We start from the raw sequence: 15,302 nt of genomic DNA, 5'->3' as shown, positions 1-15,302 counted from the left end.
CTCAATCAGCATCAGTACTACCCCTACTACTGCTGCTAGCGCGCTTCCCCTCACGGGCTGGCTGCCAGCCTGTGTCCTCAGGATGCTGCAGCTCTGGAAGCTGGACTGCTGAGATGGGAATCTACGATACATTTTCATGAAGAAACTAGGAGTTAGTGATGCTGCCTGAGGAGGAAAGAGGAGGCCTCCATGCTCCGTACTCCATGAGTGTAATTGACAAACAATAACAAACGTGTCCCATTGGCCAGTAAGATGGGGCAGGCCCCTGGTTGTCACTCACATCTTATTCCCCTTCTCGTCGTAGGCGAGGATCTTGGTCACGTCCCAGTCCCCGGAGGTGATGGACTGGATGTTGTCGTTGCTGCTGTTGGGCTGAAACACACAGACACGGCATCAGGAGCAGACACCGGTGTCCTGGCAAGGCTCTTCATCCTCCAGCTGTTTTGGACACCAGGCGACAGGGGCTGCCATTTTCTCTGTAGGAAGGGCTCTCTGTCCCTTCTGCCTGCTCCCCTCCTGGGAGGCAACATCCTCCGTGAAGTTTCCCGACCAACCCCAGGCCCGAAGCCTCCCCTACCCCTGAATGTCAGTGGTGGGGAACAGCGCCCTGTCCTCTTTGGTGGCGCAAATCACTTGGACCTGGCCTCCAACCACGATGGAAGCACTCTCAGGAGAATCAATGCTTTATAGACCTTTTTCATTTGTAAATCTAATTAGTGGAGCCATTACCGAAGGGGGACCAGTGAGGGAGGAAAGAGACAAATGCTGGGAGGTGGATGAATTCAGGGAGGGAAATAGAGAGAAGAATAAATGGAGGGAGAAAGGGCGCTCCCTGCTGCTGCTGACAAGGACGGCTTGGACCTGTATTGCCACACTACACGTCCTGCAGGCATTGTCTTTCCCTATGTGCCCCTTGAGCTAAGAATGGTAACGACACACGGTAATGACACGTGGTAACAGAAGAGAGGACAGGACCGTCTAGGCAGCAGTGATGTTTCAGTGGAGATTTGAAAAGGGGCAGCTGTTCTGGATGGCAGGTGCCCTGGGAGGTGGACGCAGAGCAGGTGGAGATTAAACTAGGTGGAGGGCCCAAGTCACACACTCTGGGGGCTGCAGACTCAAACATGAAGGTTTGGGGGCAGCAGGCCCTGGGGGCGCAGAGAGCGTGCAGGAGAGGATGGGGAGTTTGAAGCAGGTTTGGAAAGGGAAGGCTCTGCGGGACCCCCAAGGGGTGCCTCATGGGCGGTGCAGGAGACCTGCTTCCTGCTGGAACGTTTGATAGGGCTCTGGGCAAATACAGAGACTAGGGGCCAAATGAAAACACTGAAGCATTTATAAATCTGTTTTTTTTTTTTTTTTTTTTTTGAGACAGTATCTCACTCTGTCACCCAGGCTGGAGTGCAGTGGCATGATCTCAGCCTACTGCAGCCTCCACCTCCTGGGTTCAAACAATTCTCCTGCTTCAGCCTCCCAAGTATCTGGGACTACAGGCATGTGCCACCATGCCCAGCTAATTTTTGTTTCACCATGTTGGCCAGGCTGGTCTTGAACTCTTGACCTCAAGTAATCCACCTGCCTCGGCCTCCCAAAGTGCTGGGATTACAGGTGTGAGCCACCCCACCCGACCAGCATTTTAAAATCTTGATCTAAGTGGTGTAAAATAGTAAACAAAACAATGTAGGGTGGTAGAAGGAAGAGAATAGGAAAAAGCAAAGGCAACAGCTTGCAGACATTCTATCAGTCGTGCCATGAAGTGCACTGAGAACAAATTGCACCTGAACCTCCGAGAGACGCCATTTCCATCCCAGGAGTTCTGCAGCCCCCACCTCGATTCCATCAAAGCTGCTCTTAGTCGGGATGTTCTTGGATTTTTTTCTTTTGAAATTGCCTTTGGGGCCTCATCATAAATACGAGCCTTCCACGTTATAGCCATAGAATATTTGTGATTAACCTTTTCTCTAATCAAATTTCATTCATCTACCCTGATCCCAAATAACTTTAGACTGCCTCCAAAACTAAGGAGCTCCAAGATCATGTTTCCCTTCTTCCTCAGGGCAGAGTCCCCCAAAGTCAACATCATGGCAGCCCCGTCCTGCAGGCATGAGGCTCCCTGAGGTGACCTCTGCAGGAGACGCTGACCCCGGGATGTCTACTTTTGGTCCTAAATTCATGTATATTAATCTCTGAGGTTCCCTACCCAGGGATGCTCTGTTCCTAACTCGCCGCACCCCAGAACCAGTGAGTGATGACTGGTAGCGGTCACATAATAAAATAATACCTGCATCTAGCTCTGGGTGGAGATGGGGCAGTGTGGGAGGCTGGATCCCTGAGGGACGTTGAGTGCATGGAGCCTTGCCTCGGGGGGAGTATGTTAAGGAGACCCCCAGCAGAAGGAGAAGGAAAGGACCTCTGGCACAGATGGTCCTCCAACGTCCTCAGCCTTACACTGAACAGGGGACCCCTGGGTCTCTGCTGACCTTGGCAGAAGCATCATTCACATTCTCACACACAACCAGATAGAGCAAGGTTCTACCAGGCCTGATGGGAACCTCTGCACTCACCAGCGCCATGCTCTGCGCTGCCTTTGGGAGTCACCTTCAGTTTCCTCGAGGTCCTTGAAAATGCAGGTGTGCCCAGCCTAGAGGCTATCACCCCACGGCCTCTAGAAGGCTAGTTTCTAGTTCAGTTTGGAAACTAGCAGGACTTACCTGGGACGAGGACACTGTGATGTGATAGAATTTCCCTCGTCCTCCCTGGGGGATCGCTCTGATGAAGAAAAACTTTCGGCCATCCTTGGAGAACACGGGTTCTTCATTCTGTGGACAAAGGCCACGGATGAAACCACAACTAAAACATCATTTATTCTGAAGAGGTTGAACCAGGATAAAATACACCCTGAGATACATTTTCTGTGTGATTTCTAAGGAGAGGTACAGTTGAAATAATAAGTGCTCGGTGAGGCCATCACTTTCCTTGGGAATCATGAGTCAACTGTTCTGTTTTCTAAAAGAAGAACGAGGAATTAAGAAGCTATAGCTTCAGCAGTGGCAAATAAAAAGGCATCCCTCAGTCTACATGGCACCGAGACAAAGACCAGCCCTGTGTGCACGCCAAGCTCACCAGCGAGAACAGGAACTCGGCTCTCAAAACTCAAAAGGGGGTTCTTCCCCCTCGAATTATTGCCCATTGAAACCAGGGTGTACTGTGAGATTTCTCCAGTGGCATTTATTATGTATCAGAAAAAAACATAATTCTCAATAATCACAAACGAGATTTTGCCTAAAAGCAAAATCTATTCTTTCAATCCTGTCTTTTCTCCTTATTTAATACAATTGATCTCACACTGAATAGCCCATCAAGAAGGCAAGAAAAAAAAAAAAGAAAAGAAACACAAGGACAAATACCACGGATTCTAAAATGCAGGTGGGAAGGCACAGCAGTCCCAGGGACGTGCTCCACCTCGGGCCATACTGGATGACAACATTTGCTTGGATCTACTGTCACTTTTCCCTGGAAACAGAATCAGCATGCCCAGTTTTCCCTGGGGGAAGGGTTCTGGGTTGGATTTAGGGCAGGTGTCGCCACCGTCTCTGCCTAATCCCCAGACAGTGAACAGCCAGGGGGCTCAGCCTTCCACCAGCCCGCAGGGTGGCCGTCGCTTTGATGGGTGAAAGGGATTTTGCTGCCGCGGTACCTTGGCCTCTCTGAAGCCCAAGTTTGAAAGTTTCCATCCGTGAACACCAATTAGTTAGTTATGAGATGTATTTTCTGACTCAAGGAGCTTCACACTAACGCAGGGATGAGAACAAATGGTAAATAAACCCCAGCTGGCGCAAGGAAAACTCATTTCCCTACAGTGAATGAACCCATGCAGATATGATATGCCCCGAGAAATAAACTAACATGTGATTAAAATGACATTTAATCTTCATGAATATTTGCAATAAAATGAAACCTTTAATCTGCAAACATTTATTTTTCTATTTAGAGTTGGAAGCATGGTATTTAAAAGCAGAGGAAATGGGAAAACCAGCAGTTAATTTGGCTTTTAAAATGCACTTCTATTTGCCAACAGTGGAATGGGTAGGGCTATATTGCCTCAGTTTTCTGGGGGAAATGTTTGCACGTTTGGCAGAGAAAAATATTCTTAATAAATGTAATAAATAATTAATTCTGGCCAGAAGCATTGTTTTCATAATGAGAAGGCCTCCACCGTTGTGATGTCATCTCTACCTTGTCTTGGAAACATTCCCTGGAACGCAGGTGAAGCCTCTGAGTCTCTCTGAGACCCGGTGTCTCACGTGGTAAATGTATTTTTAGTAACAAAGTGTAATGATTGTTGACCAGGGACCTGGATTTTATCCTGACTCTGTCTCTCATTTGATTTTGCAGGAAGCGTTTCTAGTCTCCCTGGATGACAGAGTTTATCACACACATGCCTGGTTTCCTCAACTCCACTCACGAAGGAGCCCTTCTGACTGATGAGAGCTTCTTTGGGGAGCCATTTGTAGCATTTTTGCCAGGTTTTTTCCCCATGGTTCAGATATAATAATTTTGTCCAACCGCCCCCCCTCCCCAGCCCAACTTTTGAAATCGCAAAACCAAAATTCTGATTAAAGAAGAAAGACAGTCAGAAATTGATCCATAGAACCAGTCCTTCAACCAAAACAATAGGCTCTGGGGCTCTACGGCAAATGCAGATGGTTCTGGCAGAGGATCCTCCTGGGTCTGCATCAGGACTGACTTTGCAGGGTCAGGGCAGCAGTGACAGAGTGTGTATGTGGCAGAGGGGATTGCCTGTTTCTCGAATATTCCCAGAGGAGAGGGAATTTGGTGGGTCTCCACACATGCATTTGCCTCTGCTTTTTAGCTCATGCGGAATCTCTACGGGTGACCATACTGAGGATTCCAGGAAGGAGCTGGGCAGAGAAGACAGGAAGATGAACGGCTCAGATGAACAGCTCAGATGACACAAAATTAGCAGGCTCGCTACAGCTCACCTCTGTTCTAGCACTGGGTCCTCAGAAGACCGGTGGACCTAAGCAGGTCAGGTCTCCCTGAGGTCTGCAGGACTTTCCAGATGCCAGTCTCTCCTGGGCCAGCTGGGGCAAGCTTCTGTGACCCATTGGAGATGGATGGGTAGAGGGCATGCGGCCTCCGTGTGTCTCTCTCACTCGTGCCTGTAGCCTTCCCAGGAAAACCCCCTTAGGCTCTGTCTGAAGCAGCCGTCAATGGCTTCACTGGCAGCAGGTGGCAGGTCCAGCCTCAGAAAGTTACTAAGTTGTTCTCCAGGATCTCACAGTATCTTGAGGGATGCAGAAACATTATGGATTATTTTTGAAAAATAGGGTCCATGAATTCCCTTATGAAAAAACAATGCCATGAGAAACTGTTTGAAAGTAAATCTTTCTGCAGACCATGGAGCTGTGATCTTCTCAGGTGCAGACTCACAACCTGTAGGGTCTTCAGAGGCATCCTGGCTTCCCAACTGCTGCTATGGGCGGGGTGCCCCTAACCCAGTGTCACAGTCACAACTGCAGCTGATGGGCCAACCTGACCCAGGGACGCTCCATCCCAGGAAAACACACCTGTCACAGAACATTGCTTTTCCAACTCATGACAGCATTGCATATGTTTAAGCAGCTATTTTTAAAATTTAGCTGTGTGCTTAGTAAATGCTTTAAACTTTACATTTGAAAACAGTAAGAATTATTTTAATTCATGCTACCTTTTAAGTATTGACTGGATTCTGCTTGGAAGGATCTGGTTTCCGGAATCCCATTCAGGCTGTCTTACCCTGCACTTGGGTAGCTGTTCTCACATGGACGATGAGACACTCGGGTAGCTGTTCTCACATGGACGATGAGACACACAATCACTAACACAGGAAAGTCCTGCTGACGACCTCGGCTCTGTAGCCACTCTGCAGAGCTGATGAAGTGAGTGCTTGAGGACAGAACCACGGCCCCCCCGTGGGCCTCAGGGACCACGTACTCTGCTGTCCATCCAGAGGGCAGAACCAGAGGTGACCAGCCGGGAAGCCAGCTCCCCCCATGAGAATGCCTCTTGACGGGGACAGGGAAGCAGAATGGGCACGTCCACTTTGCTTTCCCACAGCCTCCATGCCTCCAACAAAGAATCACGTTAGTCTGCTCTTTTAAGCACGTCCCTCACCTCCTCCTGTTCAAACACAAAGTGGGCCTGGCATAGGGCCACCTGCTCCATGCCCACCATGCTTTTCCCGGCTCCCACTCCCACCAACACCCTAATACCTCAGCCCTGCTTCTCAATGTCTGAGGATCACCTACGTGTCCCACATGATGGGTGTGACGCGAATGTCTCATCTCCCTGTCTAGGATGTACCATCTTTGAGAGCTCATGCTCTAGCTTATTCATCTTTAAAAAAATTGTTAAGGTAAAATTCCCATAACACTAAAGAAAACATATTAATAAAAGTGAACAATTGAGTGGCATTTAGTCTATTCACAATGCTGTGCAGCCACCACTTCTATCTAGTTCCAAAAGATTTCCACCACCCCAAAATAAATCCCTGTTCATTAACCTGTTCCTCTCCATACTGCCCCCGGCCTTGGGACACCACTGATCAGCTTTCTGTTTCTATGAGTGTATTTATTCTGGATATTTTGTATAGATGGAATTGCACAATAAGGTAGCCTTTTGTGTCTGCTATTAGATGTGCTGTTCACAATAGCCAAAAGGTAGACACAACCCAAATGTCCATCAACAGACAAACAAACCGGTATATACTGGAATACTATTGCAGTTCTTCTTATGGCTGAATAATATTCCAGTATACGTATTATATTGTATATATGTATATATACATATAACACACACATATATATGTATAATATTCCAGGATATATACTACATACATATTCTGGAATATTATTCAGCCATAAGAAGGAATAAAATTCTGACACACACCACAACGTGGGCTCAGTGATAGTAGCCGACTTATTTTTTGAAATCCACAGCCTATCATGGTGCCTGGTAAGATCCATAAATATTGGTTGAACACGTGATATATAGACAATGGAGTTTACAAAATGATCCTTTCATTATAATCTCTCTGACAATTTGTCTGATGTGAGATGAACATCATAATACTATTTTTGATATGTATGCTTATATATTTGGTTCCGTTGGCATTCAAGAAATTTCCAGCATGCTAATGTTTGAGGGTTCCCTAAGTCTTCCCTCTTCCTGATATCTTCTTGGCTTGAACTTGGCCCCCAAATTGGGACATGCAAAATGAAAGTGGCCATGTGGAGCCATTCCTCTTGTGAATAAGATTGGCACAGAGCAGAAACAGGATACATTTTGGAGTAGCCCGTCCATTGACGAAGCTCTGACTTCTGAGATATTTATATTCCTGACTCCATAGGCAGAAGCAGTAGCCCAGCAGCTACAGTGCTGGAATGTTCTTGGAGAGTCATGACGTTAGTTTTGTCCAGCTTCAGTTATTTTCCATAAATAGAATATACCATATCCAGGAAGAAGCATACCTGTGTCTCTATCATAATTCATGAGACTCAAGTCTGGTTTGACTTTCCCCACAGTCTTTAAGACAATTTTCATCCCCTTAGGAAGGATAAGGAAACAGGAAGCTTCCAAAGCTTTTTCACCTGTTCTTCTTAGTGTCAGAGTGTGGAATGAGACAAAAAGGCTTGAAGAAAGAAAATACGGATACTTTTTGTGCGAGTTTAATTTAGAAAAATTGTCTCAGAATGATTTGCTTAGGCTTCTCCTGATCTCTTTTGGTCTCAAGTTCCTAGAGTCTGTTTTAATGTGTGTTCCTTTATCCGAGTTAGGGATGAAGACTCCCCCAGGAGGGTTTGCAGTTATGTCCCTGAGGATGGGCCTTATAGAATCACAGAGGAGGTGACTCCAAATGAGACACCAACAAAACCACCCCTGGCAATAAACAGGGATATCCACCACTTTTCCACCCTTTCACTATAGTAGATTATGTCAAGCCACCTTTGATGGACTCTTCCTTTTCAATTTACCAAGGTGCTGGCATCCAACTGCAAGCTGGGGTCTCACCAAACATTGCATGTTCTGAGGAGCTGTGATTTTCACACGGCCCTCCCTAGAACTCAGATTCTCTGGGAGCTCTCTGGGCTGCCCTGGAGAACGGGAAGCACTGTGAGCAGAGCCAGCACACCGTCTGTTTCTGCCTGAGGAGCCCTGTGTGATTTACTCTGAGAAGCCATTCTAGGGTTGTCGAAGCTCTGAGAGCCAGCCCTGGGGTGGATCGGGTGGAGGTGATGGTGGGGACCCGGATGTGCAGTAGTTACCTGTCTGTGGAGCCAGGCCTCACTTTCATCCTCGTGTTTCTGAAATGAAATAAGAGCATTAGACAAGAGGGTTTTTTTTTTCCCCTATGTATTGTCTACAACCAACAGTGCAGAAAACAATTTGGCTTCACCTACATGGTTGCTGCACAAGCATCGCACGGCTGCCATGGCAGCTCCGGGAGGAGGCAATCCCAGCTCTCCTGTTTGCCTCGTGTGTGGCTCAGAGCCGAACACAAGTGTCCTCGAATGAGAAAATGCCACTATCCCTAGCAACACAAACGCGTGGTGGGAAAGAACCCTCTGGAGGAAGATGGCGCGTGTACCAGGGGGCGGTCATCACTGGCCGGGCATGTGTCCATCTAACAGTGAACCTCAGGCTACACGGAGTCAGAATGTGTGGACATTGTGTCCAGATCCCATTCTGGAAGAGTGAGTAACACTCCTGGTGGACCAGAAACCCTTTCAAAGGGGCTAAAGCGTATAGGAAAAGTAGGTCTCACAGTGGTCTGTGGAAAGGTGCAAACAAAAGAAAAACAAAACCCCAGACACCAAACTCAAGCTGTGCAGCACACATGTGTCATCCGGAGGCGCCGTGGGCCTGGTGCTTGCGCAGACTGGACCTCTGGGCCCCTGGAGCAGGCCTCTGTCATGGGTTATAGCAGGAAGCAGAATCTGCCGCTGACACTCAAGGCTCAGGGGCACGGAGAAGTTGCAGATTACAAGCCATTTTTAGCTGCCTGCTTTGTGTCCGCTCATTCCTTCCTTCCCCTCAAGCAAGCTCATCAGAATAGCCTGGAATCCGCCCCAGCTTAGATAAAAGGTCACGCAAGACTGACCACCTTGGAAAGGCATCACAGTGCTTAGGATCACAGTGACAGCTGCTGCGTTAGGAGCATCTCGAGAAAACATGCCTGCAAGCCTTGGCCCCCCTCAGCTGGGAGATAGAAACTTAAGATCAAAAAGGACTTTCTGAAAGATCTGCCTGAATGTATTAATTGATTTTGTTTGATTTTTACAAAACCCGCCACAAGGGGACCTGCTTCTGGAGACCCTGATGGAGCAGTGTGGGGTGGGGAGGTCCCATCCCATGGGGGGGAGGGCGAGCGCAGTGGGCCACCTGCCTGTTCCACCCGGGCGGCCTCTCTTAGACTTGATTTTTCCTTTGCTTACTCTGAGCGTTTTAATTTTCTTTCCCCTACGTTTACCTCCTCTCATTACACATTGAATCAGCCTGAGGCTCCAAGAAACATGGCTGGCCCCACCAGGACCCGCGGAGGGACGCACGCCTGGAGCCCGCTGGGGGAGGCTGTCGGCGGGGTCTGGGGAAAGGCAGGGCCCCTCCTCTCCGAGCATCAGCTGCAACGAGGACGCTCACTTAGGTGACAGCGGTGAGCGCGGATAAAGGGAGCGACACTCAGTGAACTGCGGACGGCGTCCAGGTGCCAGGCACCGGGTGACTCTGGCAATTCACGGAGGGGTTCGGCCGGGTCTGCGGCAGCGCCTGCATCAGCCACGAGGTGGCAGCCGCGCCGGAGCCGGGAGGGCGCCGCAGGCTCCCCGCAGCAGCTCGGCGGCCGGTCCCCAGGTCCCAGGCCCGAGGGCTGAGACGACTCTGGCGCCACCTCGGGCGCGTCTGGCCATTGGTTCTTCACCCGTTCCCCGCCCCCCACCCCCACAGCCCGCGTACCTTTGTGCAGACCCCCGTGGTGGCGTCGCAGAGGGTGAGGATGGACACGTTCTGCGCCCGGTTCAGCCAGGTCACGGCGACCTTGGTGCTGGTGGCCCACTTCACCATGGTGATGTAGTACTCCCTGGAAACGCCAAACACGGCATGAGTAGCTTGGCAGGACCCCCGCGCGACGGAAGCCAGGGGACCGCCGACCCCAGCCCTGCACACACGGGAGCCAGGGGCCAGAGCGAGCGGTGACACAGCCAGCCTGGAGCTTCTGAAATCCGGTTTATCAAGAGTCTGCACGGACGCGGGACTCGGAGGGGCCGCCCAGGCACTACCTCGTGCTAAATAAACCCAAAGGCTTTTCTTTCTATTTATATTGCCTTTATGGATTTTCCCCTAATTCTTGTTGATATAATTGTATTATTTAAAATGTATTTAATACTAATAAAGCTCCAAAAGTAAAAGCAATTAACAAAAAGTGGAAAGATCAATGAAACAAGGTAGGTGGGCCAGGAACAGATCCACACAGATGTATTCAGTGCAAGTTTGACAAAGTAAATATAATGACAAGGCATTCTAAAAAGAAAATGAAAGATTCCTCAACGAATAATATTGAACATACTGGAGAAATGTATGATAAAGCACTAAAATAAATGCTTATCACAAATTATACATAAAAATGCAGAATATTTCAAATAGGGTTAAATGAGCCAAATGTCCCAAGCTGTAGTTGCAGTGTATATTAGATCTTTAGAAAAGGTAAAATAATTCCCATTGGCTATAAGTGAGTTACAGAATTCTCATTATTTAACATTTTAAATATCAGGAAACATTTGATTTACTATTTCCTTTGTTATTGCTCTTGTTTTTTCTTTATCTTACTGAAATGTATGGAATAAAGCATTTGTAAATGGAAAAATAAATAAATAAATAAACCCAAAGGCACTGGGAGTTGCCTGTCACTGCGTGTGGCTGCCCTGGGGGTGAGGGGCGTGGGGGCTGCTCCGTGGGTTTTGAGGTCACGTCTCTCCAGCTGATGCCTTGACTTTCACACCGCAGTACCAGACAAACGCACCACTAACCACCTGATCGGGACAGCGAGGGGTCCGGGGAGGCAGGACAGAGAAAGAACCTGAAAAGGGCTGGCGGGAGGCCCCAAAGAGTGACACAGGGTGAAAAGCATCCCAGCCTGGGCTGTTGAAGGCTCCATTCTCTAATTCCTCCTCCTTAAAGATAAAATACCCAGGGACACTCTCTAGCTAATTAGGGAAATTGGTTCATGGCTCTGGGCTTCAGGCAAACTTGGTTTGATATCTTAAGGGTCATGCGCCTGATTCTGCCCAAACCTGAAACTACCACAGGCTCTGTGCCGCTCTCTACTTAGCCCAAGGGGTACTGGGGCTTCTGGGAATTCATCCAGTCACGCAGAACCCTCCAAAAACCAGATTAAAAAAATACAATTTTACATTTAAGAGGAAGAAGAAAGTGTTCAGAAAATTAATGTCCCAAAAAGACTATTCCCAGGTGAATCCCAGAATGTTCTAGAAGCCAGCTAATGCGTGTTCAATCACTCACCCCTTCTCTATCTATAATGAGATCTACTGTTCAGAATGATTACTTTGTGGTCTTACAAGATCTTTTATCACTAAAGACAGCAGTATATTCACTAGACAATTCCTGGCGAGTGGGAGAGGGACCTCACTACACTTAATAATTATTTTAACATAAAGGACTAAGTAGCCAGGTGCCTTGGCTGGAGCCTCAGTTAACCAGGAGATTCCAGTGCCGCATCTCCCCCATTTCCCACACCTACTTGTTAATCAAGGTTCTTAATAACTTGACCTAAATCAGGACTATGTGGCAAACAAGAGGAACAGTGGCAAGCCGGTGAGGGCCTGAGACAGGGGGCCGCTGGTGCATGGCCTGGAAGGGAGGTCTGCAGCTGCCCACTGTGGTCTTGGGGAGTCCCTGAGGATTGGGGTGGTGAGGAGGCACAGAACCCAAGAACACAGGAGGGGTGCTCAGCTGTAATCCAGCTGTCAAGCCTTTCAACCTGCTCCATTTCTGTGATGCCCGAAACATGGTTGTTTTTCTTCGCACAATCTGCGCCCCACACTGGCCCGCCCTAGAGCCTGGCCTGCCCTAGGGCCTGGCCTGCATGTCCACGGGGGCCATGCCCTCCCCCTGCTCTCCATCCTGGCTCTGGCACTGAAAGGTGGCACATCCTGCCAGCAACATTCACCAAAGGTCCTGCTTTGTTGTTTCACGGCCCAAAGGTGGGGACAGGTATGTATAATGATGAGATTTGGTCATTATTTATAATCATAAGAAAAAAATGTATCTCACTTTTGTCCTTAAATATAACTCAAGGTCTGTGCCTAGCTCTTGCTTCACATGGAACACTTTTATTTTTTAATGATGTTTTAACTGGACTTTGAGTCCACACTGGAGGATGCTGAAGAGAAGCCATGGGGATGGACATGTGCAAGAGCCACATGGGGACTGTGGTTGCAGATTCCACGTCCACACTGGGGGCAGTGGTGAAGCCACAGGGAACCCTGCACTTACTCCCTCAGCAAACACATTTCGTCTGCATGCAATTAAGAAAGAAAAAGTAAGGTCTCCTGGAATGACTATTTCTTCCCCTTATGTCCTTCATACTAATTAGGAAGAATGCTGCTTTTGTTCTCAACTGTTGGAAACATTCATTCATCCTATGCCTCTTTCTGCTTTTTATAGTGTTCTTTTGTACAAATAATCTTCATCTAGGCCAAATATGACTACACACTATTCTCAGTTTTTCTATTTCTTAATTTGGGAGTGAAATGTTATAAATGAAAAGGAGATGGATGCAAGCCTTCTCTTGATGCCTCTGGAGCAAATCATGCTGGAAATGTCACTAGGCTGAGTATGACTGGATGGAGCCAGGGGGCTGGGGTGTGCAGCATCAACAGCAGTGAGCTGGCCCACGGAGCCATGGTACTTTCCTGCTTAAAGCTCTTGGCCACAAAACGTGGACACACAGTGACAAGCCTGCTTCGTGGCTTTAGAAGGAGGCAAGGATGTGTTACTCTGGTGTGGTTTGTTATTTTCTAGAAGTAGCAACCACACTGTTTCTTTACTCAGAGCCTGACATGGTTTGACCATGCTCCCACCCAAATCTCACCTTGAATTGTAATAATCCCCATATGTCAAGGGCGGGGCCAGGTGGAGATAATTGAATAATGGGCGTGGTTCCCCCCATACTGTTCCCATGGTAGGGAGTAAGTTCTCATGAGATCTGATGGTTTTATAAACAGCAGTCTCCCTGCACACGCTCTCTTGCCTGCTGCCATGTGAGATACCCCTTTGCTCTTTCTTTGTCTTCCACCATGATTGTGAGGCCTCCCAGCCATGTGGAACTGAGTCCATGAAACCTCTTTTCTTTCTAAATCACCCAGTCTCAGGTATGTCTTTATTTTATTTATTTATTTATTTTTATTTTTATTATTTTTTGAGACAGAGTCTCACTTTATTCCCCAGGACGGAGTGCAGTGGCACAATCTTGGCTCACTGCAACCTGTACCTCCTGGGTTCAAGCAATTCTCATGCCTCAGCCTCCCAAGTAGTTGGGATTACAGATGTGTGCCACCATGCCTAGCTAATTTTTGTGTTTTTAGTAGAGATGGGGTTTCATCATGTTGGCCAGGCTGGTCTCAAATTCCTGACCTCAAGTAATCTGCTAGCCTTGGCCTCCCGAAGTGCTGGGACTACAGGTGCCCGGCCTTGAGTATGTGTTTATTAGCAGTGTGAGAACTGACTAATAAAGAGTCCCAAGTAAAATGTCCAGTTACATAAAGCAAGTGCCAGATCATCTCTTTCTTCCCTCCCTTCCTCTACTCCCTCCCTCCCTCCTTCCTTCCCTCTCCTTCCCTCCCTCCCTCCCTTCTTTCCTTCCTTCTCTTAGTTTGTAATATGAGGCTGTTTTACTGAGGAGAAATATAATTGTACTAAAAATTAGGACAGTTAAATGTGGACCCACTCTGCCTCGTGGATCATCCGTGGGTCGAGGGGCAAAATGTGGCTCACCTCAGAGGACTGAGAAAGCCTTGGTTCTACAACTAATTTTATACGGTGCTTCAACCCTCAGTTTCTTCATTTGTGTAATATGAATTTTTAAAGCTTGGTGGTGCCCTTAGAGATGTTATGGTGATGAAATACAATGTGAAATATTTTTAAAAACCCAAAGCAATAAACACTATTTAGGGAATTTATAAAGATTCTATAATGAGATTTCCTTTTACATACATGCATCCATAAGGGCTCCACCTCTACGTAAGGCAGCCGTGATTCTCTCGTTTTGGGCAGTTCTGTGCCTCTTCTAATCCTGTTGCCATTTATCAGTAAGCTTTTGGGCACCTTCTGCTGACCTGCCCTGAGAGCTTGACGCTGCCTCATGACCCGCATAGCAGCATCTCATCTCTAGTCAACATTTCCCAAGTCCATGAGTTGTATCCATGACTACGCCTGGTGCCAAATACATTTTATTTTTTATGTTTTTTAGATGGAGTTTCGCTCTGTTGCCCAGGCTGGAGTGCAGTGGCACAATCTCAGCCCACTGCAACCTCCGCCTCCCGGGTTCAAGTGATTCTCATGCCTCAGTCTCCCAAATAGCTGGGATTACAGGCGCCCGCAAACACGCCCAGCTAATTTTTGTATTTTTAGTAGAGATGGGGTTTCACCATGTTGGCCAGGCTGGTCTTGATCTCCTGACCTGAAGTGATCCACCCACCTTGGCCTCCCAAAGTGCTGGGATTACAGGCGTGAGCCACAGCGCCCGGCCCCAAATACATTTTAGTTATTTTCTAAAAATCAAGTCGGTGTACAAGGGTGAAGCATCACCACCAACAGGGCAATCTGGAAGGTGTTCTAGTAGCTTTCTGGGGACAAGGTAGGCACCTCGCGAGGAAGTGACGCTTTGGAAAAAAGGACATTCTTTTGCTCTATAAGGTTTGTAGTCACACTTTTGCTGCTGGAAGGGGAAATAAAATATTTACTTGCTCACTGATGCCTCTCTGAAGCAGAAATCCCTCGGTAGAAGAAGTGAAGCTGTCCTCACTCCTAATACATTTTCCACTTTTCTTAATTTCAAAGCTGTGAGCCCGGACAGCTGCACAGAGAAGAAGTGGAACAGATCTGACTGGACGGCTGGCATCAGGACCAAGGCTGAGCCTCACTGCACGGCTGGCGTCGGGGCCAAGGCTGAGCCTCACTGCACGGCTGGCGTCGGGGCCAAGGCTGAGCCTCACTGCACGGCTGGCGTC

At 48.0% G+C, this 15,302-nt stretch overlaps 1 protein-coding gene across 2 annotated transcripts in view; it reads right to left on the bottom strand.

The window, feature by feature from the left end:
- DPP6 (dipeptidyl-peptidase 6) overlaps positions 1–15,302 on the bottom strand; it is a 629,240-nt gene that overhangs the window by 91,528 nt on the left and 522,410 nt on the right. For both annotated transcript variants that reach the window (XM_011973070.1, XM_011973071.1), the window contains 4 exons: positions 10,012–10,135; positions 8,325–8,363; positions 2,709–2,816; positions 281–372 (listed from right to left, as the gene is read on the bottom strand). In XM_011973070.1, the coding sequence (XP_011828460.1) occupies positions 281–372; positions 2,709–2,816; positions 8,325–8,363; positions 10,012–10,135 (363 nt within the window). The remainder of the gene's footprint in view (positions 1–280; positions 373–2,708; positions 2,817–8,324; positions 8,364–10,011; positions 10,136–15,302) is intronic.

This window comes from Mandrillus leucophaeus, unplaced genomic scaffold (assembly GCF_000951045.1).
Source record: "Mandrillus leucophaeus isolate KB7577 unplaced genomic scaffold, Mleu.le_1.0 Scaffold134, whole genome shotgun sequence".
In the NCBI taxonomy this organism is placed as follows: domain Eukaryota; kingdom Metazoa; phylum Chordata; class Mammalia; order Primates; family Cercopithecidae; genus Mandrillus; species Mandrillus leucophaeus.
Note: the sequence above shows the minus strand (reverse complement) of the source record. Positions and strands in the feature narration are given on the sequence as shown.